We start from the raw sequence: 27,726 nt of genomic DNA, 5'->3' as shown, positions 1-27,726 counted from the left end.
TAAGTTCCTTAACACCTCATGTTGAAAGGCCCCTGTGTCATTAACAGCCACTTTCTTCTCTCTGTAACCACCTGGAGGCCAGTAAATATCGGGAGGCCCTCTCTCTGTGTAAAGGACAAATACATTGCATTTCCAACACCTCGCGCACACACACACACACACACACTTTATTCCACATGATTGATCAATGAACCTCCACTTGTAAATCATTGCAGCAGTGAGAGTGGAAGCATTTGGAGGGGGGTAATATAGAATCCTGGTGAGAGTGGCAAGAAGGCTATTTCTTAAAGCCTGTTCAATATAATTTTGCTTGTAATAATTGTTTCTAATATTGCTTGTACGGAGTCTAATCACAGTTAAAGAGGGTAAAGGGGAACATATCTTGAGCCCCTACAGCCAGTATTTGATATGCATGTCCTTGTTTGTGAATCATCACAAACAAAATATGTAAATCAGGGTTTCTCCTCAGAGGGCTCAGCCATGGAGTTTCGTTGAAGCTGCATCTGCTTCACGTAATCATGGCTGTAATATAGTTGAGGCCGTCTTTCTGCCGCTTTCAGCACTCCCTTGTGTTTTCCTGCATCCTTCCGTGTCCTTCTCTATCTCAGTCTTTATATATATAAAAAAGCTCAATTATAAATGTATTCTACAACATAAATTCTGTTGACCACTAGCTGATGTAAGATAACTCTATTGCTAAATCAGGTTGAATACCATTTGGTTAAATTGCTTCAGGGAGATGAGGATTATTGAAGCCTCAAATAATCATCTTTACAGGACCTAAAAACAGCATTGTGCATGAGACGGATAAGGATAAAAATGATAAGACTACTAGTAATAGCTTACCTCCAGTGTTTGCAGAAAAATACTATGTTCTGCATTGTTCCCTGGAGCATCCAATCCTTGCTAAATAGGGCACTTGACCAATTTTACCCATAAAGGTCAGTTTATTAGTCATTAGGAGTTCTACTCAGTCTGTAAAACTGGTTATACATATAATAAATATGTATAATGTGTAATAAATACATAAACAGTTGTCTGGACACATTGGAATGGGCTTGACACCACACATTTTTAACAGCGTAATTGTGTTTTAAAGACATAACAAAAAGATTCATTAGAAATTCATTTATAAGATTAATTAAAAAGTATTAATTTCCTTTTGGGAAGCGTAGGATCCAGTGGTTTCTGAGGTTGACATAAACTGGGGACTTCAAGTCAGGATACCTCAGCCTCTGCTGCTTTGCTTTTGACCATTCTTTTTTGATCTGTCTCTTTTGAATCCCCCCGACTCTGTGGAAGTTCAATACTAAATTTGTTTGAGTGACCCTTAAACCAGTACAATGCTATATGTAAATATTGTAATTTGTTGGCCAAAAAAGGCGCTAATCGAAAGCCTTGTTAGTGCCCCCTAGAAGCTACAATAGTTTGTTACAAATATTGGTCAATACAGTGGGTATTGGACATATCAAACAAAATATCAATACTGTGTATGTCAAAAAAGGAACTAGTTTGAAGTGTCAACGAAACATGTCCAAAGGCAAAAGTGTTGATACCTATTCCGAGTGTCCATACGCAAAGGTTGGGCAAAAAACATGGCACGCGTTTGGAAAGTGTTCTTCAATTCATGGTATTGCACTCTGTTCCAATTAAAATTGGCGCAAGTAGAATGATAAAAGAGAGCTTTAGTGAGACATTTGAAACCTACCTTCTCACCTGCACACACCTGGCTGCCAATCACCGCGTTGGTTTGGGAAAGTCAAATAAAAATGTCCGCAATTCCGCTATCAGAAAGGTGAAGCTGTCCGACAATCCGTCAAACACTTTGTTTGAAACATAATTACGCGCCCTGTTTGTCCCGAGGGTGAATCGCGCCGTGGTTCATTACATTTGAAAGGGTTTATCTCCTTGGAAGCATCAATGTGCTTAGCACTGTCCATGGCAAACTGCCCATTTTCATATAGTTATTCAAAATGAAAAGGGATGATCCTCTGAGAAGCATGAAAATATTAATGGAAAACAGTAGGTTTTGATATTTCCTGATTTTTGCATGATTGTGGCACTAGAGGAATGGAGTTGGGGGTCATTAAAAACAGCAGGGTTTATTCTGTGCTCATCATGACTATCCATAGCAAATTTCATTGAAATCTGCCATACTTTTTTTTTAGCCATGCCAGCTGGGGGGCTCTAGGGATGCAAATGCTGATCGGCCGGTCCACCACTTTGGTCCAGAGTGGAATATCTCTGCAACTGACTGAATTTGGTAAAGGCAATCGTGGTCCCTGGAGAATGACTTGTAATAACTTTGGTGACGTCCCGGCTTTTCATTTAGCGCCATCACGAGGCCTCAGCTGTAGCTTACTATGTATTGAGTGCTAATTAGCAAATGTTAGCATGTTAACATTGTGAGAATGCCTAAGTACAGCCTCACAGAGCTGCTAGCGTGGCTAAAGACTCTTATTCTTGTTTAAAAGACTGGGGGACCATGAATATCCACACTATTTTTCAACCTAGCCAGTAGTTGATAGTAGACATATTGCTCCAGATGAAAGTGTTGAACAGACTGACAGAGGGACTGACTTTACATTGCCATTCATTATAGTTTGTTTAAGCCTCCACTGCATACACTTGGCCTAGAACCATCCTATACTTAGACTACACCAAAATCAACAAAAAAGAGCCATGAGTGTTTTGTCTCAGACCACGGAGCAGGGACCACTGATTGGTTTTCCTCTCTTTGCGGTCTGATGAATAACGTTCATCGCATTGTCTTATCTGTGATATTCTCCTCTGACACGCTGTGTTGAGAAGGGCCAGGACCTCGCCTATTGTCTGGCTGTCCAAAGGAGGATAATTAGCTTCAGCGCAGCATCAGTGTTTATGCACCCAGCAGACAACAGTTGGGAAAGTTGGGGCGACCTTGGAATTCACACTCGTTGTTTGGTATTAAATGTGTGGCCTGAGGTTGTGATAAAGGAAAAAAAAAAAAAAAGGTTGTCTGTCTGAATCAGGGATTGGGATGCATGGCACGCATCGTGGTGCATACATAAACTCAGACAGAAGAGAGAGATAGTCGGTGAGTATATGTGTGTTGGTCTCTGTGTTGTATTGCTGTGATAGTGGTGGACCTAGATATACGTTTTGGCCTATAGAGTTTTCCAGGGTTTTTGGCCACTTGACAACAAAAGAAACCAGGTTCCAGTTTCTTCACAAGTTACTGCTTCATTTTTCCAGGGGCTCACAAAAATAACAACAAATGTATTTCGTTTTAAGGCACCTCACTGTGTGTTTTAAGTGGAACAACCTTTGGTCAAAGAAATCGTCTGACGGTGAGATCTGTAGATTACCCAGAGTAAGAGACATTCTAAAAAGAGATGCTGCTGAAGCAAGAGCTGCTTAAAAACTAGACACACGTGTCATTTTTTAATAGTTTAACACCAAAGTCCCAAACAACGGTCACTTTCTCGTTGACATGAGAACAAAACGAGCTAAACTCGAGAGGGTCAGTCCACCTGTGAATTGGCACACCATCTGGAGGTGATCCAGTGTTCTGGTGATAACATACGTCCTGCAGTTTCTTAAAGGAAGGTACAGTATGTTCTTCCACGATCAAAGAGCACATGTAATGTTTTCCATATGAAGCAAACAACCAGGAGGAGCATGGTTTGCAGGTTAAAGAGCCTCCTACATCGCACTTAGCAACAAGTCAGGGCCATTTATAAACACGCGGGTATGACCACACATCCTTCTTGGCTCTATGTGATTTGGATATAGAAAAAATGGATAATATTTACATCCGGTTGTCATCCAGAATTGTCAGAAATGAAGGTACATGCAGATCCTTCCCTGTCTGTGTCTGTCTACAGTTGGTCTACATAGGGAAGATGAGCATGTAGCATTAATTCAACTGGTCTGTTGCAGGTGGGCGACCAGATCCTGGAAGTGAACGGTCAGAGCTTTGTCACCATCTCCCACGACGAGGCAGTTCACATCCTCAAGACAGGGCGCCACCTGCTGATGAAGGTTAGGGATGTGGGTTGTCTGCCTCATGCACGGACAGTGGTGGATGAGACCAAATGGATCTGCAGTCAGGCCATAGCTGAGACCAACGCTAACCCGAGTTCTGTCACCAACCCCACAGTCAATGCCGGCGTCCACGCTAGCGTCAGTGCCAGCACCTGCAGTTCAAGGTGAGTTCATTATACTGAGTTAGTTAGCATGTCAGTGGCATTGGAGCAGAGACGTTGTTGTAATTGATAACTGAGCTGTGCTTCTTTGGGGGCTTTCACATCAGGGACCCGGGCCTGGATTAGAGTACACATGATCCCAAAGTCCAGTTCATTTAATTAGTGTGAACACTGTGTACCGTACCCACTTGAAAGAGTGGTCTCAAGTGTGGTTCATGTGCACTACGGTACAGTTCGCACCAGACGCGAAACTTGGAAGTCGACCGCTATTTAGAATATGACCCCAAAACTATTCGACTGGACCATTTGGGTCACGCCGATCTCATCCTCCGATCTGCATGGCCACGGCTGATAAACTAGTAAGGAAGGCGAGCGGGTCGTTCTTGACATTGTCTCCACAGTGGCAATAACAATAGGCAGAGTGCTCATAGTACTCTTTCATACACTGGAACGACAACATATGTGCGCAGTTGATGACGCACGCATACTCTTCTTCTTCTTGATGTGTTGTGGCAGTTGCAAACAATGTTATGGCACATTACCTCCACCAACTGCTAGTGTCGAGTGTGGATCAAGTGTACTCAGGTATGGTACAATGTGAAAGCGGGCTGGTGGGGGGAGTGGATCAATCGTACCTAGTGTTTCTCCATATGGTTGGTGTGCAAACCATATGGGGAGAACACATTTTCCTTTGACAGAAGAAATTGTATCCACAAATTGTGAAGGATTATGGTACTGGGGGAAACCACCTTACATTTACCCTGTAACTAAAAACGTACACCTTGCACTAAATTAGAGGTGTTCAGTATATGAACAAACTAAACTTCAAATCCTCAAGTTGAACTGAGTGTACTGGATCTTCAGTGTTAGTGACCAAATCAGTAGCTTTTTGCGTTGGAGCTTCCCTCAGTGGTGACCGAAAGCTCTGTTGTCAGCTCAGCTGTGATATACAGTATGATACTTCCTGGGTAAAAGACCCTAAAGCCATAGGTCCTATAGGATCCTCGTTAATTCCTTGCATCAAGTATAAACCCAGCAGAGAAGTGGTTACTGAGCTGTCAACCTTATAAACGATGGTTATAAAGCCTAGTTTTGTATTGAACTGAACAAATCACAGAGAACTGAACTGAAGTAGAAGTTACTACTGTATTGTCAGTGACCTAATTGCTCAGCTTAGAAAATCTCTGAACTGAATTGTATTTTAAAACAAAACAAAAGCTAAGATTTTCATTTTCATCAGACCACTCTGAAGGTCAGTTTTATACTCCCGTTGTGTTAGTTTCCGCCGCAGACTGTGCTAAACTGTTGTGTTTTTAAGAATTGGTGAGACATACCAGTATTTATGTTGATTACTTTCATGGGTTGCTCTCAATTCAAATTGTTGGTAGGATTGATATAACTAGAGGTTATTTGTTTCTTAAATATGCATTGTTTTTTTTTTTCATTTGTTACAGACCATCTTCAGCCAGAGCTACACCTGTATTAGGAAAGGTAAGAATGGCAGCCATGCCTCTGCGTACACATTAATACTCTTTAAATTGCATTTAAGGTACTGACTTGACTAACAGATTCTACACTCCGACACACTGTATCTCCATCTGAGCATGTCTTTTTTTTTCCTGACTCCTGAACAGAGCTGTCAAGTCCAAAGTCGTCAGATTAATGACTTGACTTTAGTCATTAATCTGACGACTTTGGACTTGACTCAACAAAATCAGAAAAGACCTTGTCCTTGCTACTGCACTGCAAAACCATCCTGATAGACAGTTTGTTCAGTTTCTCATCAATGGTTTCACACATGGTTTCCATCTAGGCATAGAAAAACTCCCCGACACTTCCCACATCTGCCACAACCTTCAGTCCACGCTCAAAGAACCACACACCATTGACACCCTCTTGGCCAAAGAAGTCAAAGACGGATTTATGATAGGCCCATTCGACATTCCTCCTTTCCCAGTGTTCCCATATCAGCCCAATAGGTTTTGCCACTCGGAAATACTCTGGGAAAAAGAGGCTAATAATAGACCCGTCTTCCCCACATGGCTCACACATTCCGAGCATCAACAGCGTCATTCTTAGTCCAGACTTCTCCATGCAATATGCAACCGTTGATCACGCTATCACCCTCATCCGTTTGGCAGGCCATGGAGCTTGGCTTTCTAAAGCGGATATCACCAGCGTCTTCAAAGTCTTACCCATTCATCCAGACTTCTGGTGTTTTTTGGGGGTTTGCTGGAAAGGAGCCTATTATTTTTCTGTGCACCTTACTTTCGGCGGCAGAAGCAGTCCCAAGATCTTTGACTCCCAGCCCAGTGCTGGATCCTCACTAACAACTACAGACTCCCTTACATACTCCATCTTCTCGACAATTGTCTCGTCGTCATCCCACCATCATCCCCTCCTCACCTCGGGCTTACTACTCTCGCAACAGCTTTCTCAGATCTTGCCGTCCCTCTTTCCAATGACAAAACCTCGGGGCCTAGCACATCCATAGAGTTCTTAGGTATCACCCTGGACTCAATCTCCTTTCAGGCATCTCTGCCCTCGGCAAAAACACAGCACATCACTCTGCTTCTGTCGAACTATCTCCTGGGAGACAGATGCACCAAACGTCAGCTACTAGCCCTCCTTGGCCACCTCAATTATGCCATTCGCATAATCCCACAAGCAAAATCTTTCCTGTCCAGCCTTTTAACTAAAGCTGCAGGCGTCCCCTCTCTCCACGACAGAGTAGTGTTGGATGACGCATGCAAAATGGAAATGCGTCTGTGGCAACATTTCCTGTCTTCTTGGAATGGCATTTCCTTCAACTTTACACGGATGCAGCTCTTTCCACAGGTTGGAAGGAGGTGCATCCGTGTAGAGTTGAACGTCCTGGGCATCTCAGATCAAACCATCCAGGTTCTCGGCCGCTGGTCAGCTCAGGCATACCACTCCTACATACGCAACAATCTTAATGATCTCCGTCAAACTCACGTTCAACTTAATTGGACTCTTTTTGGGGGTCTGTAATCAGCAAAACACCGAGACGGAACCCCCACACTGAGTCTCCCTCCGCCTCGGTCTTCACTACGACCTCCCAGACCAGCCTTACAGACGACATCCTTCTTCAACCTCCACCCTTCCCCTGTACATCCATTCATCAGTCTCTGACATCCAATAGCAGAATTTTCATTAAACCTGTAAATGACACATTGTTGTGGTGTGGTCCTTGCTAGTGAACTCATCATAATGGATTTTTTATTTTAAGGACTCAAGGATCAATAACTTCTAAATATGGACTCTTTTTTTTATACCTTACCCTGACAAAATTCCTCTGATTTAGAAATGAAATCTTTCCTTTTCTTTTCAGTTGAGCAGACTGACAAGCATCACCTTTGAAATGTGCAGCTACAATACACACACACACACACACACACACACACACACACCACTGCTTATTCTGTGTGCCAATTCTATCTGCCCTTCTTATGAACATCTCTATCTCCCATGCTGCTGTTGCTCTGTGAGGCCTGAAGAGCTCTGTTCATTGTAATATATGGAGGCAAATCTTGATGCTGCTCTGTTGCATAAAGCGTAGCTGCATTTTTTTCCCTCATGCTACTCCAGCTCTGCCTTCTTCTTCTTATTATTTTTTTTTATTATTATTGCAGACAATGCAAGTGGAACTGCTTCAGGTTCAGTGGCATCAAAGTGAAGCAGTTCAAGGGCTCTGATCTTCTAGACAAATAACTTATTTGATGACATGTTAGTTCCATTCAATTTTGTCTAACTTGACTCAACCTCTGCTCACGTAATCAACAACATCGACGTCATTTCTGACATCGCTCAGGTTCGGCCAGAGATGCGTCAAGGAATTAACTTGCGAATGGTGAAAAGGGGCTCTGCTCTAAGGGAGCTCTCAAAGAATCCAAACGCACCGCATACAGTATATATACTAACTCATAATGGTACAGAATCGGAGAGAGCTGTGAACATACATTAGCATTAGAGCTTAGCAAGAACAGCAGTGCCAAATCTTAAATCGCACACTGTAAGCAAGACTGTTGTGATTCAATTGTCTTATTCACCAAGTGAAATACGTGCAGCTGCTAACATGCATATTGTGTGCAGAGGATATTGACCTGTGTGCTGTGAGGCGACTGACGCCTGACTGTTAAGCTGAATGCTTAGTAGTGTTGGTGGTATATGACCTCAGATACAGTGAGAGGCATTCATTGTTGTAGGGTGTTATTGCTCCCACAGGTCCGCCTGTGGCACCCATGCCAAGTTGTGTTGTTAACATGCTGCTGTCAGTCCACCCACGCACAGATATTTGCATTATTTGTTGGGAATTAGCTCATTCAGCTTTGGTTGTTTGCTGTTGGGTTTATGCAATATTATGGCTTTTGGTATTGGTTGGTTATGGGGCCCAGCTTGGATCTATTTGTTCACTGGGAACCCTGGTTTTGTAGTAGAGGGTAATATTTGTACATTGGCTTTAGGGGGATGCAAACTATTTTACTTTCAGATTCGGTTGAAGGGAAACAAAACACGACCGTTGTTACAATCAGAATGTTATCATTCACATTCCTCCACACATTCCATATTCAGCTCAGCAGTCTGATATAATACTGAATTATATGACAGCTTACTGTTCCCCATACCAGCACTGTAATCAGACCTACAATCGGCTAAGATCCCGTTTTACCCTGTCCTGTGGATTAGCTGCTAAACTGCCTCCACTTACTAGCCTCAATGAAGAAACTGATGGTCATTTAATCATCTCAATGCAATGGATACATAGTGCAGTATAATGACTTTATGGTCTGGGGATTGCAGTAGGAAAATGGCCACATGGGGTCCGGTGTTGAAAAAAGTAGCACCAACCCACTTGTCAATCCCAGTCAGATCTTCATCAGGTTCATTTTTTTTAATGGTTAGCACAGTCATGCTGGTAGACAGTATCTAGGACAGGTGTGGTTATACATACATACATAGACCTCTATCCAATATGATAGCTATGTGTGGGTATCCTGTGGCATATTTTAGTTTTTCTCTGTGACGTTTAATACTTGCTTTTCATGTAACAATTGCATTTCAGTCAGCCAACTCAAGGGCAATTGTGCACTATGTGAATGTAGAACATGTACAACATTGCTATTTGGAGAGACTATGATAACCTCTCCCACTCAGGTTAATGCTGTGGGGGTGCATTTCGCTACATTTAGCTCCAAACAACGCTTAAAAAGTGGTGGGAATTTTTTTTTTACTGGATTTACAACAGTATTTGTGGAATTTGTCAATGTAAATCGAAATGTGGCGTTACCATGGACACCACACTCATGTGGGATAGCTATATTAGCTTGGAGGGGAAAAAAAGCAACATGGGGCACTGAATTTGATGAATTTTTTTTTTTTTTGTTTGTCAGACCACATATTAGACAAGAAGTAGCTAGCTAGTGTGCTAACTATATGTTCAGTGGGTGTCTGGTGTTGAGTAACGGAAATTAAGACTATGGGTTAGTAGTTCGAGTCAATCATAGAGGCCTTTATGTGAAACGTTTCATCATGAGTGTGACTATGTTATAGGAGTGCAACGCAATGCTAGTAAACAATATAGCTGTGATGGCCGAGAGGGACATACAAAAATGTTTTGATATGGTTTTTATTTGTTATATTTAGGATTTTTTTTTGTTGACATTATCTTTTGAGGAGCGTCTAGAATACGGGACAAGACTCTGTAGTCTCGTCTTTGTCTCTTGAGTGTGCCATGCAGGGAGTGAATGCCCGAGCAACACATGCTTTCTTTCAACCAATAAAATCGCTTGGCAGCCGCTGAGTTCCACTGGGAACATTCACAGGGTGTTCAAGTTCAAGCGCACACTGATTTTGCTGAGGCGGGGAGGAAAAGTATTTTCTCATCTACTCTAATTGATAGAGCCACTGGACTCGATCCCAGACTGAATAAAAGGACTCAAATATGCATTTCACTCTTTAAACCTAAAATGGAAAAATGTGATGAAACGATTGAGTCTAATATCTTGTGGGAAAAATACAGAAGGTGGAACTTGAGCCAGGCACACTCTATCGGATTTGTACACAGCACATTTCATTCGAAGTAATCTCAAAGGTGCTTTACATTCAGATGCATGTGCAGCCCGCCCACCCGGCCGAAGTCCGCAAGGAACCCACGTAGCACCGTGAGCCTGAGCGATCTCGGATCAATACAATGCTTGCGCGTGTCCAGTGTCGACACGGGACTGAAGCTACGAAGAGCACACAGCTCCAACATCAGAGATCGGAATGAACGGGCTGACGTTGCGATGTTGACGCCACATCCATGAATATAACCCCCCCCCAAGTGTGCCGTATATTGATAATTGGCCCTGGCTCTGGGATGTGATTGATTAGAACTGCTGACACTCCAAGCTAGCAGATTGCTAACTAACTAACCCTAACCCTTAGCTTGGTCAATAAATTGACATTTGGTCTGAGTGTTTTTCACCAATCAATTCCTTTCTCATAACTGAGAGGTTATGCTGTGAGGTTAAATAAAAGTAGATGGTGCAACACAGGTACAATAGCTTCTCCATTTTGGACTCTCCGGCTCTCCAGAATTATAGTATGTGGCCCCAGGTTTTCAGCATCAGCAAATAGTTTACGCTGATAAAGAAAAAACCACATTCATTTTAGAGTGTGCCGCCATGTGAGTGCACCAAAATAAAATACTTTGATAAATAAATAAAATAAAATACACAGAGTACCTACTACCTACACAGAGTAAGTAATTGCGTGCTTTGCACTATTGGTAAATTAACCTTGCTGTCAATGTATTTCATTTGTTTTCCTACACTATCCACTCCTGGCAACCAACATGAATTTTGCAAAGAGAATTCGTAGTATATAAATGGGTGTTAGCTGTCTCTTAGGTTAGAGTAGAGAATGTTGGTTATTGAAGGCAGTTCCTTCATTAGTCATTTCATAAATACGTTTGATGCTACATTTCTTTTTCCTGCAAAGGTAATTTATTTCACAAAAGAATCAGTTTATCAGTCTGAGCCCAGTTTTGCTTCATAAGTATCAGTGCTTTTGTTGGTTTTGCGGGGGGGGGGGGGTCATGTAACTGTTATAATAGTCGTGGTGATTGGTCAGAATGTATTGGTATTTGTGTTTTTCTAATGTGTTGATGTGATGAGCACATTTGGTGATCACTTGTTATACTTAAAATACAGAGCATTGTGTTGTGTTTTACTTGAGCCTCATCATCACAGAAGTAAGTCTCAGGTTGATGGGTATCGTTCCGAGGCTTTTAAACATTCCACTTGCACCATCTAATGAACTGTTTATTTGTTTTGCCCCATTCCCAGCTAAAACTCTGTGGGGGGGGGGGGTCTTTGCCTGCAGCTTTTTTTCCCTGCAGGGTCCTGTTTATTCTCTTTATTCCATAGAAAGGTTTTCACACTCAGCGTAAAGCCACGTTACCCTGCTGAAACTCAGCGAGAAGAGCTGTTTGCAAGTTGAGCTGCTTATGAAGATAACAATGATGGAGTCCTCAAGGCAAACAGGTTCTGACTGACTCGCCCTGCAGCTTTGAAGTGGTGCCTCTCCCCTGAGCATGATAAGCTCAGCCACTGCCATGTGTGTACAGGATGAAGGTGGGGGGGGGGAGACTTTCTACCCGAAGACTTTCTATCTGCATGCTACCGGGCTTGTGGAACTCTTCTTATATCTTTGTGTGACCCTCATTTTTTTCTATCTGTCCGTCCAGCCGGCAGCGTACAGGGGTGTGGGCCCGCCGGGTGCGCAGGTGTCCCTGGAGCAGCAGGCCTACATGCTGCTGACGGAGCCGGAAAGGCAGACCATGGCCTACTACTTGCAGGAGTACCAGGAGGGACACATAGGAGCGGAGCCACTGGCCATGGCTCTGTTTGAGCTCTTCAACACGCACGCAAAGGTACTGCAGAGCTAAATGTTTTGAGCTTCGATTGGCTGTTTGGTTTGATCACTGACAGTCAAAAGACAGGCAATTGCCTGAAAAGATGACCTCTCTTTTATATTTTTTCGAAGGTACCGATTTCAAAACTTATTTAAAGCCTCAAAAATTCTAAATCGGCAAAAACGTTTCAAATTTACTCCAGTTGTTTAGCAAACCGAGAAGGTTTTGTTTTGTTATTCTTCTTTCCCTTTTTTTTTTATTGTTATTATAGATTATCTATATATAGGGAGAGGGGATGACATGCAGCAAAGGGTGCAGGTTGGAATCGCCCATCTTCTTCTTCTTCTTTCCTTTTCTACATTTATGTATGTATTTCATACATTATTTGTTGTACAATTTTATTTATTTTTATATTAGGCTACCTTTTATACTGTGAAGTTAATTTACTGCAATTTATAGTGAAAAGTATACTTGTATACATGCATTGAATGAATTAACTTTTTTCAATAAATTTGGAAAAATAAAAGTTGCTGGAGAACAACCATTTTCATGGGGCAAGAAAGTCCTACACTAAGTTATAGCCAAGACTGATTAGAGGGGCAACAAATTAGTGAGAGTACTAAAACGTGGATCTACATTTCATTTGCATGCACACTTCGAACAAATTAACATTGCCGTGGGTGTTTAAAGTGACCAATCAAAGGAGGGCAGATGTTAGCCACTGTCTATTCCATCCCCGCTTCCAAAGTCTTGAGACTAATTAAACTCCATAACCCCATGACCAACAAGAGTAGGTTGCAAACTGGCCCAGCATATAGTTTCTGAAATTGTATTTTTTTTTTTCCTTAGCTAACACAATAGATCTCTAGTCCTAGTTGTGGCGCTAGGTGGTGTAGCCCAGGCCTCTGTGGCTGACTTACGTTACCATAGTAAGCACATGTGGGTGTAGCATGCTAACCGGCAAACATAAGTAATTTCAGGTAATTTCAATGTATATATTGTCATCATTTACATTGTTAATGAAATGTCCACTCAATTAATTTACCAATACATTCCATTCAAATGTATTTATTTGTTACATGCAACTTCAGTCATCCAAACGTTTGTTGCATGAGCTCCCGTCCACATTGCCTGCTGTTTCAGTGAGACCTTCCAATAGGCTTTATAGTAGAGGGAACTTATTAGTTTATAGATAGAAGTGCTATTTGATTGCCTTAATTGATGATGGACTAACTTTGGTTTGTCTGTAGGAGGAGACCTCGTGTTTAAAAGCAAAGAGTAGAAGCTCCTCAAGGAGTCAGTTATCTAAGTTGAAGTTGGTTCAGGTCAGGGTGCAGTACTGCCGGAAGCTTGCTGCTAGCTGCCCAATAGCCATGTGCCTAGCCTAACGTTTTTTTGCTGACTTTTGAATTTAAGCCTAGTTAACATACATTCACATAACATTTATATTTTACATTACATTTATTATTTTAGAGCTTTTATCCAAAACAACTTCCTAGAAGTGGATCGTGGACGCAACACAAAAATCGCAAGAATCACGCAAGTACGTCAAATATGCTAGATGGCTTCAACTGCTGAATTTTGAAAAAATAAGAGACAGAGAAAGAGGCTCTTTTGTTTTTTTTCTATGGGCCGAGTTTTCAGTGTGATGTGTGAACTTTTTGCTGAAGCTCGCTCGTAACTGGGCTCCCCTCATAGAGAGGGAGTAGCAAGCTGACTGGCAGTGGTAGAGCGCAGTGTACAGGCTGGGGTGTATGGTTTGACCATGTCCTGGATGTAGCCACACTCAGTATGGCAGGCAAATAGTGTCTTAAATTAGATTCGAGCAGCCACCGGTAGCCAGTGCAGGATGCGGAGGAGCAGTGTAGTGTGGGAGAACTTGTAGGTAGGTTGAAGACCAGCCGGGGCTGCTGCATTCTGGATGAGCTGCAGAGGTTGGATGGCACATGCAGGCACACCAGTGAGGAGCAAGTTGCAGCTGTGTAGACACAGAATGGATGTGTCCTCCTGATGTTGTGGAGGACTAGAATCTGCGGCAGGGGATTGCCACAGTGATGTCGGCAGCGGAGCACAGCTGGTCATCCAGTGTCACGCCCAGGTTCCTCGCAGTTTGAGCCCGGGCACACCACAGAGTTCTCAATGATCTGTAGATGGGTAAGAACAGGATTTTAGTGATGTATGCAGGTATAAATGGTAGTAATAAATATATATAAATGGAGACATCCATCAATAAGGTGCAAGTGACAGTAATAAGATTGAGAGCTCAAGAGTTCAACAGTCTTATGGCCTGCGGGACGAAGCTGGTCGTGATGGTAATGGGGGGGCGTGTCCTTCTCTCTGTCGCTTCCTGTAGTCCACAATCAGCCTCCTCTGTTTTGCTTATGCTGAGATGGAGGTTGTTGTCCTGGCATCAAGGCGTCTGTCCGTCAATGGCTCTGTCCTCCTCTATGTAAACTTGATGATGGTGTTGGAGCTCTTCATGATCGTGAATCGTAGCTACTGTACGGCAGTCATTCAGACAGGGTTTTTGACTGTTTTGGGGACAGGGACAATGGTGGTATTCTTGAAACATTTGGGGACTACAGACTGGAGCAGTGAGACACTGAAAATGAAGTGAAGACATCTGCCAGTTGATCTGCTCACACAATGAGAGCTCGGCCAGGGATACCATCAGAAATAGGTGCCTTGTGTAACCTACACACAGGTGCCCTGGATATTGCTAGCGGGCAGGGGTTCTGGGCCTTTTGTGCCTCCTTAGCCAGGAATTTGTTAGAAGGTGTTCAGATCATCTGGGAGAGACTCAGACATTGTCTCAGCACTGCTGGTTTTCCTTTTGTAATCTGTAATAGTTCTTAGTTGAGCGCCCAGATGTTTCTGGTGTTGGAGCCCTGGTAGTTACACTCACTTACTTTTTCCCTGTAAGGTCTCTTAGCATTGCTAATAGCTCTCCGGAGTTGTACCAGGAATTCAAGCACTCCTCCATATCACACGAGTTGAAAGCGTCGGGGCCTGCTTTAAGTTTGATACTGACTTCCCCATCAACCCAGGGCTTCCAATTTGGGAATGTCCATGCAGTAATCCTTGGTATAATGTCATTGATACGCTTGCCGATGTAGCTAATAACCGTGTCTGTGTTATTGTCCTGAAATATATACCACTCTGTGGTGCTGAAGCACTGACGTAGGGCAGAGTCCGATTGGTCTGACCAGCGCTGAATGGTGAAATATATTGTGTTCTTCCCTCCAGCTGTCCATGTTGTCTGAGGTGAGGAGTCTGGTGGCTCCCCAGGATCTGGAGTTGTACGACAGGCTGGTGTTGCACCATGAGAGGGAGGCCCACCACGCTTGGCATGGAGGCCTGGGAGTGCTGCATCCACAGGGCCACTGCAACCATGAAGCACCTGTGATCCACGATGCAGGACACACCGTCCCTGCTATGGTAGACCCATTATCTACTCTACCTGAAAATGTGACATCCATTGTAATATTGTGTGGTACAATCCTTTTATTTTTTTGACTTGTTCCATGTCGCCACTTTAATGTGACCTTATTCAAATATCTCACATGCTGGAACTTCAAACATTTGCACCTTCATGTTGCACCCTCTTGTTAAGTCGTGCTCACCAAATCATCTGAGAAAAAACATTGATTTAAAATGATTCATTAGAAGCTAAATGTAATTTACAAGCTAGCAAACTAGCAAATAACAAAATTCTGGACTGACATGATTGGATAAAACAAAGATTGCTGCAATTTGCAGTCTGTTGTTTATTCAAAACAGACATTGTTGAATACACAATAACAACTCAACAAAGCTGTTAAACCAATGAGATCTCAATCTCTGTTCTTGCTTGTACTTGTGTTTTTGTGGACTTTTTGAGGAACGTCATCAGTCAAGGCCCTGTACTGTTCCAAGTCCACGTTGAGTCCAAATACCTGGAAGTTTTCTTCTTTCTTCGTACTTTGGGAGCTGACTTGTGAGTTTGGGATAGACAAGTATCCCAACATGCATTTGGCATCTTCCATTCTCTGAAGTCAGGCCACAGGTGTCGACGAATCAACCAGGACGGAAATCTTGAGGATTATAATTTAAAGGATTTTTAAATTTTGTTACTTTTTAGGCTCAGAGAAGGAAACCACACCCTTCATGTGTGATTCATGTTTACAGGTGGCCTTCTTTTCATTGACAGGATGAAATGCAGGCTTCAGCCGAATCCCCTCCACCCTTCAGGACTGCTCCTCTTCAGGCTCAGAGCAGGCCGTCCAGGGAGAAGGAGGTCAGCCGGAAGCCTTCAGCCCGTCTGGTGCAGGCCGGCTCCAGCATGCTCTTCACTGGCCCCACCCGGCTGCTCCAGGACTGCCTTCACAAGTCGCTCAAATCCCTCCCCACCTCCCACCAGACCTCGCCGACCTCTGCCCACCACACCTGCACTGGTGCCGTCCACCACACTTCCCTCAATGCACTCCATCATACCAGCCAGAGTTCCCTCCAGCTCTCTGACTCTGAATACCACAACCACACCCACTTCGCTCATCACTTCCACCACCACGCTGCCCACCACACCAGGCCCAGTTCAGGACACCACACCTGCCCCAGCTTCCTGCCCCACTGGGACTCCTCCAGCTCTGCTAAACCCGAAGCATCTGTTAAGCTCTCTTCCAGATCCAGCTCCTATGAGAAGTCCTCCATCTTGTCAAAGTCTGCGTCGTCTTCCAAAGCGGCATCTCCCATGCCATCCCCTCATCCATCACCCCGTCCCTCACCGTGCCCTTCCCCCTGCCCCTCTCTCATCACACCTGCTGCTCCACCCTGTAGTCCCGACCGGCCCTGCTCACCTGCTTTCACCCATAAAGTCATCCTAACAGACATGAACCGGCTGTCTGCAGACTCCAGACCACAGCAAAGAGGTACACAAGTCAGTGGGTGTGTCTGTGTGTACTTACTTATACTGCATGACTCACATGATAAATTCTGCATAATGTATATTTCCAGAGCATCAGTTTCCCATTAAAACAGATATTCTGTTGTCATTAACGAATTGATTCCAAATGCTTAATTTGCCTTCATTTGATACATGGTCAGCTACTTTAAATTCAACTCAATATTCCCAAGTTTGACATTGTGCAGATTAAGGCCATTGTAGGCAATGGAGAGAGCAGCTGCACAATCTATAGTGGTGCACACATTTTTTGCCAGGTTGTGCGACCAAAATTCCTTGAACTTGACTGACTGAAACACATCAAACACATTCAATGGAATTCTGGCATTGACGAAGTGGTGGAAGTTATGGGCAGCGACAATTTTTACTGGAGAGAGGAATTGACGATAATGTAACTGTCTACTACGAGTCGTCTCTGTCGCTCAGGAATTTACCATTCTTTTTATAACAAGCGAAAATTGTCTCACACATCAACTTGACTGTCACGTAATTTGGACACGGTCTCGCCCTTAATGACTGGTTCTAACCGGTTGCTGCTAACACACACATCGGCTTTGCTATCTATCCAGCTCAAGGCTTGCAGGAACTCAGTAAAACTCTACTTTTTACTACTTTTTGATCAAATATTAACCTTTCATAGCTGTTGCAGTTACAATTCATCCCCTCGCCTGGGTCCAGACCTTTGAATCCGCCGACTCCACCGATTGACTTCTGGTCTGGCATTGTGACATTAGACAGTGGTTTCTCAGTTAAAAAGCAATGATTAGCCCATCGGCGCCACGGACAGGACCAACACCGTTGTCAAGATGTCAGGTGGACACGTCTCTAGTGATTGGTCATCATCATTGTATGGAGAACCAGGAGCTCCAATCAGGAATTGGAAAAAGATCATGTGCATGTGTGTCTAGCTAAATGTGTACCAAGAGTTTTCTTCTGGGTGATTCTAATCCCCTAGGCTTCCATTTATTAGTTTTACTTGTACTTCGCTTTCGTCTCTTCAGTTGCTGAATTTTCAACTGTCAGGCGTCAGTTGTTGGTGGTCGGATTCCACGTTTGTCAGCTTCTTCTGGACCCCTACAAGGGGCCTGCATTGGTGCCACATGTGATGAGAGGTTCTGTGTCTTCAGGTGTGGTGCTTTGTGAACCTATCTGACCTGCCTTCGCTGCCTCCTATTGGTTTTTCTGTTGATATCCAGGAAGGTTCACTGAGGTATTTGGAGGGGAGGAATTATGGCCAGGATCCAGCTGAAAGTTGACCTTGTTCTTCTCTTTGCTGGCCGTGCTTGGCAGAGGGGCAGCCACCACCCGTGTGTCACAGACTGCCATAGGCGTCATTGTCTTATTTCAAGGCTTGAATGGGAGAAAACCACATTTTCCATGCGTGTACAGAAAACAGTGGTGGTCTCATCTTTCGTTCTGTTGGGTTCTATGGATCAGGGCCCAGTTAGTGCATAGAGGAAAGTGTTCCTTCACTGAAGTGTAGAGGGCGTCCATCTGTTGAGTTGGTTGGTTGCTCCCCGCATTCCAGGTTGCAGGTTTTACGCATCTCAGCTGGAAGTGGAGGCGGCAAATACCTTCAACCTCCTGCATGGCATGTAGTTGTTTCATGGCAGGAACCCACTTTCCTCCTCCTACCTTTTTTGGAATCTGGCAAGTCTTTGGCCACCTCTTCCATCTCTCCGGGCAACCAGAGTCTGTAGGCTTGCACACAAGGCTGCCAGTCAGCTGTGCCAGTCAGGCTGGTCCGCTCAAAGGCTGAGGTCGACGATTTGTGAAAAAAGTTTTCAATTCAATTTTATTTATATAGCGCCAAATCACAACAAAAGTCATCTCATGACACTTTACAAATACGATACTTAAACCAGCTTAGTGCCGTTCCTTTAATGCCAATTAAATGTTCCAGTCTCTGTAATAGGATATGATGGTCAATGGTGTCAAATGCAGCACTAAGATCTAACAAAACAAGTACAGAGACAAGTCCCTTGTCTGATGCAGTTAGAAGGTCATTTGTAACTTTCACCAGTGCTGTCTCTGTGCTATGATGAGCTCTGAAACCTGACTGAAAGTCCTCAAGCAACTTATTGTCATGTAGAAAGTCACACAGCTGGTTGGCGACTGCTTTCTCAAGAATCTTGGAGAGAAAAGGAAGGTTAGATATAGGTATAAAGTTGGCTAAAACCTCTGGATCAAGAGTGGGCTTTTTAAGAAGAGGTTTAATTACAGCTACTTTAAAGGACTGTGGGACCTGTTTGTCTCCCTGAGTGTTTACACACTCCTGCTGGCAGTTAACCTTTTGTCCAGACCCATGGGCGTTTTTTTCTTCTTACCTCTGATGCTCTTTAAAACCCAGAGTGCTACATATTTGGACCACTTCCACTTCTTCTCTGCTCAGATTCTGGCATTTTTATATCAAATGTGTATCGTCCTATCACCGTTTTTTTACTTGGCCTATCAACATCAAACTCCACTAGCACTTTGCAGTTTGAAGCCAGCACTTTCAAACAGAAGTCGGCCGCAGCGCACAATGTGACTCCGTTTTTAACGCTGTGACGTCTGGAAACCCGTCGTGTGACATTCTCGGTTAAGAAAACTGAAAACATTTTTCAGTGAATACAAGTTTCTTTCATTGTGCGTACAAGAGAGAGAAGACTCAGCAGCTTCTGAGTTGTCGCTGTCCCTCTGGGAATTTCCCATCCTTTTTATAATGAGTGAAAAACATCTCACGCACCAACTTGACCTTCACACAATCTCTGAAAAACTGGTTCTAACCGGTTGCTGCATACACACACACACACACACACACACACAGCCTTTGCTATCTATTGGTCTCAAGGTGAAACAATTATAATGTGTATTATATATATATAGTGTATTGGAATGTATTGTGTAAATGAATGAGGTTAACATAGAGATTGAGTTTGCATCAACAGCAATGAGAGAAATCAGTATATCTTATCATACTAAAATATGATGAAATCATATTGAAATGTGATCAAATATATACTAACATTATAGTGTCCCATCCAGGGGCCACCCTGTCCCAGCTGTCAGACAGTGGCCAGACCCTGAGCGAGGACAGCGGGGTGGATATAGCCGAAGCAGGAGGCCTCAGTAAAGACGGCAGCCCTCGACCCAGCAAAAACCAGCAGGGCCATCTGGAACAGCCAGGGGGCCCCACACCTCCTCCAGGGGCCACCAGACAAGTGAGGGCTTTACGTTGTCATAAATAAGCACTTCAGCAAGTCATTGGATTCGCCATGTTGCTTGTTGTTTCTTCTTAACAAGTTGGGATTGTCCTTTCCCCCAGGTGACTTTCAGCTCTCTGGATCACCACTTGGTTTGCTTTCATTACCTTTTTGGAATTCAGTTAAGACGCACACCGCTACTCGTCAAGAGACAGAGGAAACGCGCTGCAGATACGGCTCTGCAATTAATTACACAACGGCAGATTGCGTGCTGTCTCACAACGATTGAAACTGTTGAGCACATCGCCGAACGGCAGCAGTCCAATCAAACGCGCAGGCCGAGAAACAAAGAAAGAAAGAGATAAACGAAGTACACTCTGTGTCGCGGAAAATGACTCAAGATGTGAAGAACGTGACAACAGTATGAACTATTTCATTCATTAGTTACATTTTGGTAACACTTTCCCATGATGCCCATGTCTATAATGCATTATAATCTGCTCATTGCACCGTATAAAGCATAAATCATAACACACTACAAAGCATCCTAAAATGTCTTATAAGGTCAAGTATCATAAAACTAATAATAAACAATCATTTATAATCATTTTTATAATGCATTAGAAGCTGATTCTAAGTCACTGTAAGTGGTTGTTGTTTGCTTTGAGTAACATGAAAAAAAATACAGAATGAAATCTATCTAAATGTTTTGTGGATCAAACATTTACGTTAAAGTAGAATATATAGTGAGGTTTTTTTTGGGGGGGGGGGCATTACATTACAACGATGTGTCAAATTGACGTACTAATTTCCGTTATGACCCGTTAAACAAATAAATATAATTTTACACCGTTTGTGTGTTGTTAGATAGGTGTAATGATATTTTTTTCTTTACTTTACTTAAAGCATACAAGGACCACTTATAGTGACTTATAACCAGCTTGTTATAATGTATAACAGCAATGGGAATTATACACTATGATCCTTGCAGTGAGTGACCAGCAATTATGATACATGACCTCATAAGTAATTACAGGATGCTTTATAATGTATTATGATTATTGTTTTAAAGCATTATCAATGTGAGTGCTTACAATTATATTTATGCAGTGCAATAAGCGGATGATAATGCATTACATTACACACATGGGTGTCATAGTAAGTGTTACCAAAGTGTTTAATAGAGCAGGGCCTGTGGTTGTAAGGTAGAGACCTAAATTGTCTTGTTGGTCCGCCAAACTTCTGAGTTAAAATGTTCGTTGTTTAAAATGGAAAACAAGAAGAAGAAAAAAAAAAAGCAAACTGAGTAAACTAATTGAATTTGCTTCCAGTGCAAAAATCGTTTTTTCATGAGTCATTTGGGATAATCTTGATCCAATTAGAGCATGCAAAGCGACAATGGCAAACAAAGAGGAGAAATTGGTGCCAACTCACTCAACATGAAACCAGATTATAAAAGAGATGCATGATGGGACACGTTTCATGACTTCTGCTGGGAAGCCTCAGCATGGTTTTCTGCTGTGGGCACGGTCATTTATCTTCATCATAGTTCATTGGCTGCGCGAGACAAACCACTCTGTAACTTTGTGAGTGCACTCATTTAAAGGTCCCATGTCCTGCTCATTTCAGCTCTATATCTTTATTCTGGGACTCCGCTAGAGCAGCTTTGCATGACTCACAGTTGAAAAAAGTCCTTATGTATCTTCCCCTGGCCCTTTCTGCAGCCCCTCAATTCCCCCCCTCTGTCTGAAACAAGCCGTTTGAGACAAACTGAACAACCTCCAAAAACTTGAAGAGTAGTTCCTGAGCAGAGCGTTCCAATAACTTAGACAGACTGAGCGGGTGGATGAGCGTCCCTGTACTTGGTGGGTGGAGCAGATGACCTGCTGGGGGCGTGGCTGAGTGCTGTGACTGTAGAGTTGTGACATCACAACCTTACAGGAAGTCCTGACGGCTTGTTTAAAGGCACAGTGTCTGAATGCGGGCTATGTTTCATTTCTCTGTGGACTGAGCATTTAGATCCTTTCACAGTATTTATACAGCACCTAGACCTGCTTTAGAATCCAACAAGACATGGAAACCTCACTTTCTACAATACAGGACCTTTAATCTTTCAATGTTGTCCTTGTCATGAAGCAGGTTTAAACAAACACATAAAACCAATTTGCAAAAGCTATTTTATCTAGCAAGCCTGGGATGACTAAACTTTTTTTTTATCATTTTAACATGTAATGAAGCATTCTGCTGCATTCTGAGATGAAGAGAATATATATATATATATATATATATACGCGATACATACAAATTCTAAGCATGTTTTTTATGTAGTGTATTCACACTGGAGAAGAGACAAAATTAAGTATACTCAAACCAGACAGTATGCAGACTAAATAATCCATTTTTCAGCGTGCCGTTGGCGGATACCATTCTCCTGCAATGCAACACACAAAGGAAATTAACGTTGACGTTGCACATATTGTATCACTTGCTGTTAGTATGAAGCATGTTTTTGTATTCTAACTGCTGAAACAGTGTGCCATGACAATTATGATGTAGTATGGACTTGGGACTGAGTACATTAGTCAGACTGTATTATGCACAAGGGTATATCGGCCTGAACCATTTATTTTTGCTTGTGGTTTCGGCGTAACCTCGATGTGCCTCTTTCTACCATCTTTTCTTCCCCCAACACAGTTTGGTAACAATAACAAACTGTTCTGGATCACCTGTCCTCCTTTCCTCACTGGGCACAAGTCTTTCACAGAGGCCATCAAGGACTGAAAATAGAAATAAATGTTATTTTCGTTACCCACTTGACGTCTTGACAGTGTTTCTGCCATTCCCCCGTCACCTGATCTTCCCCACCCACCTGCCCACCTGCTCCTTATTTCCTGATTAGCCACTAGGCATATAGCACACTAGCTTCTCGTCACATGATCTACACTCCTTCTCAGTCGTAGTGTTCCAGCCATCCTGTTATCTGCTTGTGTTCTGCTACCTGTGTTTTGGCTTCATGGCTGTCTGCGACCCTGTCCTGTTTGCGCGTGGGCCCTCTATCGTATTGCCTCGTACCCTGAACTGTTACATCAACATAAAAAAAAAAAAATACGTATGTACGTTTCGATTTGCATAATACACTGCCAGCTACGATGCCTTGGGGATTAAATTGCTTTGCGTTCCATAAAAAATGAACAATGGAAAACTTAGCTTAATACCATTTACGCTGCTGTTGCTGGGCCAAACAAAGCTAAAGTTAGCTCACTTTCACATTCAGTTCATTTGGACAAAGAAACAACAGCTGAAAACCAAAAGGCAGTTCACATTGCTGTGCCCGAGTATTCAAATGTGTGGTTCAGCACAATCCTGCATCGCAATTCCAATCATTGTGTGAAGCGGGCTTGTTTGTTGTTGGTTACAAACATTATCAGAGGTGTCCAACCCCAACCCAAATCCAACATCAGAGTTTTGCCAAAAGGTGGCGAGAATCTTGATCTGGAAATGTTGCAATGGTGACAATATGTGGTTCGACCTTGCTATTAGTTGTTCTTGCTCCTATAACCCCTCTTCACTTTGTGTCCCGGCAGACTGGCTCACCGGTTCCGGCGCCCACTGCTACCCTGGTGCGAGTGGTGAAAAATGCCAACAACCTTGGCATTGCCATAGAGGGGGGAGCCAACACACGGCAACCTTTGCCACGCATAGTCACCATTCAGGTAAGACAGAAATGGTTTTCTAACACGTGGTTGATGTTGCGAAACGTTCGCAGTCCAGTCAGGTTCCGTCCAGGGTGCAAAAAGCATCGTTGGCTACAGACACCCGGGTGTAAATAGCCACATTGGCTATTCCACCCCGGGTGCAAATAGCATCTACCAACAAAGTACAAAGAAAGCAAAGTGGTACATGTAACTTCTAAGTAACAAGAACGTTTCTGGGAGACCTCTTCAGGGCCGTCCCTCTCCTCGATGGATAGATCATGTCAACCTCATGTCAACAGCTATGAAAAACGTATTTCATAGTTCTCAGCTACAGACAAAGAGGGCCCCCATAGAAAATCTTGCCTAGTGTTCTATATGGGGTGGGGGGGAGTGAGAAGCAATAGCATCAGCTAATCACTGAATGAGTTATTGCCTCTGTAGCCCTCCCCCCCCCCGTCTCTTTTATGAGCAGGACACCCTTGAGGAGTTTTCGTGACTGCAGTGATTGCATTGTTCATAACAATGACTACTGCTTTCACCCGTCTCTGTGAATCTCAGGACAGTGGATGACATTGAATGTGAGGCAGTGTGCTGGCGACCCTCATTTAGCTGTTTGTCAAACACGGCGTCCCCTGTAATCAACATGTCATTGAACATGAATACATGCACATTTTAGCCAATTATATTCCTATCGTGTCAAGGGGGCTGTAATCTGATGAAGCTCATTTTGCTCTGTTCCGAATGGTTATACGCAGTAATTGGAGTTATTGTTGGTGTTAAAGAGACTGTGATTTCATCTGTATGCCACTAGCCTCAAGCAGTGATGACACGTGCGCTACGGAGGTCTGGTAAGCTCACTTCTTTGTAACTCCACACCCCCAGATTGTGAAAAACTGGATACAGACACCCTTCCTCCGTCCCAAACTCCGCCTGTTTTGGCCAGTTGGTAAAAGAACGGCCTCTGTCCCTCAGGCTGGTCCTCAAGTTGAGCTCAAGCAACATCATTTTAGTTATCTTAGTTTTCTTGAAAACGACTTTTTGACTTTTTAATATTTGTTTACCACAAAGCTTTGTGTTTTTTTTTGTATTTTCCTGTTTGAAATTTGGCATTCGGCCAACGTTACTTGGCCGCATTACTCCAGCCTAGCTGAAGAAGTTAGTGTAGCCAGATAAACTTTATTCGACATTCAGCCACGACATCACAAGGACTCAACAGGAGCCGTATTGCCAGCCGAACTCTGACTGCCCCTGAGAACAGTCCCATGGACGCCTCGGCCGGGACCTTTGCTGTCGGCCCTGAAATGAGACCGCCAGACTGGCTAGGAGCTAAATAAATGTCCTTAGCAAGAAGTTGTCTGTGTGTTAAAGCAGAAGACAGAAGTAAATGTATAAAAAAAGAACCCCTAAAATATGTAAAAAAATAGGGCCCAGGTTTAAAAATTCCGAAATGACCCTTCAATACCTTGCTCATCAGTATATTAGTGAGGGTTGTAGAAGCAACTGAGAGTGTGTCTGATTCATTACCCTACCCTGGCCCGTATGCCCTGCAGTGATGTTTACAGCTGTCAGCTTTGTAGTTGAATGTCACAGCAAAAAAAACAAACATGTTTAGCGATTGGGATTAAATTGAATCAGGCAATTTGGCAGTTGTCCTGTTTGTCCTGAGTGGAGGAAGAATGAATGAATGGATAGTTGGATTAACCCTGTGGCTCTGACTGCCGAGTAGAAGAAGAGTAAATGGTCATGTGTCAATGTGCACACACAGACCGACACACTCATCTCAGTCATCAACTCAGATCCTTCATTTTCTTCAGCAGCTGACCAATCTTCCTAAATGTCGAGTATGAAAGCAGCTCACTAGTTAAAATAGATGACTTTCTAAATGTATCTTAACTGCAGGAGCAGAAGACAATGTCCTTTTCAAGTAGGAACCAGAAAGGCCTGCAACCTGTGAATTCTACCGAAAATTCCAATATTTTAAAGCATCAATTGACTTGTATTGGCCACTTGTTGACTTTCCACTTGTTGAAAACACAACATGGACATGGACATATCATCACCATATAAAATTTCTATTTTGAATGTGTTAGCAAACAATTGCCTTACACAGTGCAACATTGGCCTTCATTTGCAGTTCTGTTTGAACTCTTTAATAAAATATCTGTCTCTTTAGCTGACGTTCTTCTAGTACTAGTACTAGTGTACTAGTGTAAAGTGAGTTTATAATTGCTTTTTCACTGAAAACGAGGTTGATGAGAGTGGATTTTGCGGGTCAGTGGAACCAAAACAATGAGCTACACTAAAAGATACTAAAAAGCTCTGTAGAGCTGAGGGGGTGATAATTATTTGTGGGTTCAGAACAACTTTCGGTCACTGTCCAAAGCTCATGACCATAGGTGAGGGTTGGCACATAGATTGAGTGGTAAATCGAAGTCACTCCCGCGGTAACCCTCACAGGACACCCCGTGGGACACGGTCGTAAGCCTTGTCCAAGTCCACAAAACACATGTTGTCTGGATGGGAAAACTCAGATGACCCCCACCCCAAGTAACCCTGCAAGGGTAAAGAGCTGGCCAGGACAGAATCTACATTGTTCCTCCTGTGTCTGAGGTTCGACAGTTGGTCAGAGCCTCCTTTCTAGCACCCTTGAATAAACTGTTCCGGGGAGGCTGAGCAGTGTGATACCCTGATAACTGGAGCACACCCTCCGGTCCCCCTTTTAAATATGTGAACCAAACCCCCCCGGTCTGCCATTCCACAGGCAATGCCCCGGACCTCCATGTGACACTGAAGAGGCCAAGACGGCCCAACATTGTCCCGAGCCTTCAACATCTCAGGGTCAATCTCCTCCACACCTGGCTCTTTGCCACTGAGGCGCTTCTTGGCTACCTCAGCAACCTCTGCCATCGATATGGACGAGGCTTCCTCTGGGTCTTCAAACTCTGCCTCCTCAATCAGGAGTATCTCAAAGTGCTCTAGCCACTGATCCCCAGTCAAGGTCAGCAGTTCTCCTCTAGTTCTGCTGAGAACTGCTTTGGTTTGCAAGAACTAAACATAGCATTAATTCATATACATTTAATTCTGCATGGCAAAGTCAGATCCTGTGTTTCCCGAGTTCAGAGAAATTCGAGTCTGCCCAAGTCCTGGAAGTTGGGAGTATTAGCAGTTTTCAGATTGGTCCTGTCGTAAATTGGCCAATTGTCACTTAACTTCCATTAGTCTCCTCTGTGAGGTCTGTTTTGTGACCCTTATGTTGTCTGAAGACAGGGTGTTTGGGGGAAGTTCATCTTTCAGTCATCACAGAGCTTGTTGTCATAACCCCGAGAGGCCATATGGACCTCATGGAGCTATCTTTCTAAATATGTCAAATTATTTTCTGCCTTCCCCCTTTCCTTCCCTTCATGTCCCTGTTGACAGAAAGGAGGCTCGGCTCATAACTGCGGACAGCTGAAGGTGGGTCAAGTCATCCTGGAGGTCAACGGCATTTCCCTAAGAGGTCGGGAGCACAAGGATGCCGCCCGGATCATCGCTGAGGCCTTCAAGACCAAAGAGAAGGACCACATTGACATCCTGGTGGTTGAGCCAGGACTCTAGTATGAGGACTTTGCACTTTATGCAGCTTGGTTTAAGAGGATGCTGTTTTACTGCTTTGAGGCAACCATGAGAACTCCACATGATATTGTCCTATAATCATGTCCCTCATTTTAATTTCAGGGAAAGGATTAGTGGAAAGACGTGTTGGGTATTTGTGGATTGCACTCCAGCAAGATTTGCACAAGTTAAATTTAGAAATGGATATTAC

At 43.4% G+C, this 27,726-nt stretch overlaps 1 protein-coding gene across 1 annotated transcript in view; it reads left to right on the top strand.

Moving 5' to 3' along the window:
- Positions 1-27,518, top strand: part of LOC139284608 (whirlin-like) — a 61,739-nt gene extending 34,221 nt beyond the window's left edge. The window contains exons 4-11 of the mRNA XM_070904944.1: positions 3,922-4,190; positions 5,642-5,678; positions 11,938-12,123; positions 15,352-15,543; positions 16,295-17,030; positions 20,072-20,247; positions 23,814-23,942; positions 27,342-27,518. Of these exons, the coding sequence (XP_070761045.1) occupies positions 3,922-4,190; positions 5,642-5,678; positions 11,938-12,123; positions 15,352-15,543; positions 16,295-17,030; positions 20,072-20,247; positions 23,814-23,942; positions 27,342-27,518 (1,902 nt within the window). The remainder of the gene's footprint in view (positions 1-3,921; positions 4,191-5,641; positions 5,679-11,937; positions 12,124-15,351; positions 15,544-16,294; positions 17,031-20,071; positions 20,248-23,813; positions 23,943-27,341) is intronic.
- Positions 27,519-27,726: the final 208 nt, after the last annotated feature.

Source organism: Enoplosus armatus, chromosome 4 (assembly GCF_043641665.1).
Source record: "Enoplosus armatus isolate fEnoArm2 chromosome 4, fEnoArm2.hap1, whole genome shotgun sequence".
NCBI classification, from domain to species: Eukaryota; Metazoa; Chordata; class Actinopteri; order Centrarchiformes; family Enoplosidae; genus Enoplosus; species Enoplosus armatus.
This window is presented reverse-complemented; position numbering and strand designations above follow the sequence as displayed.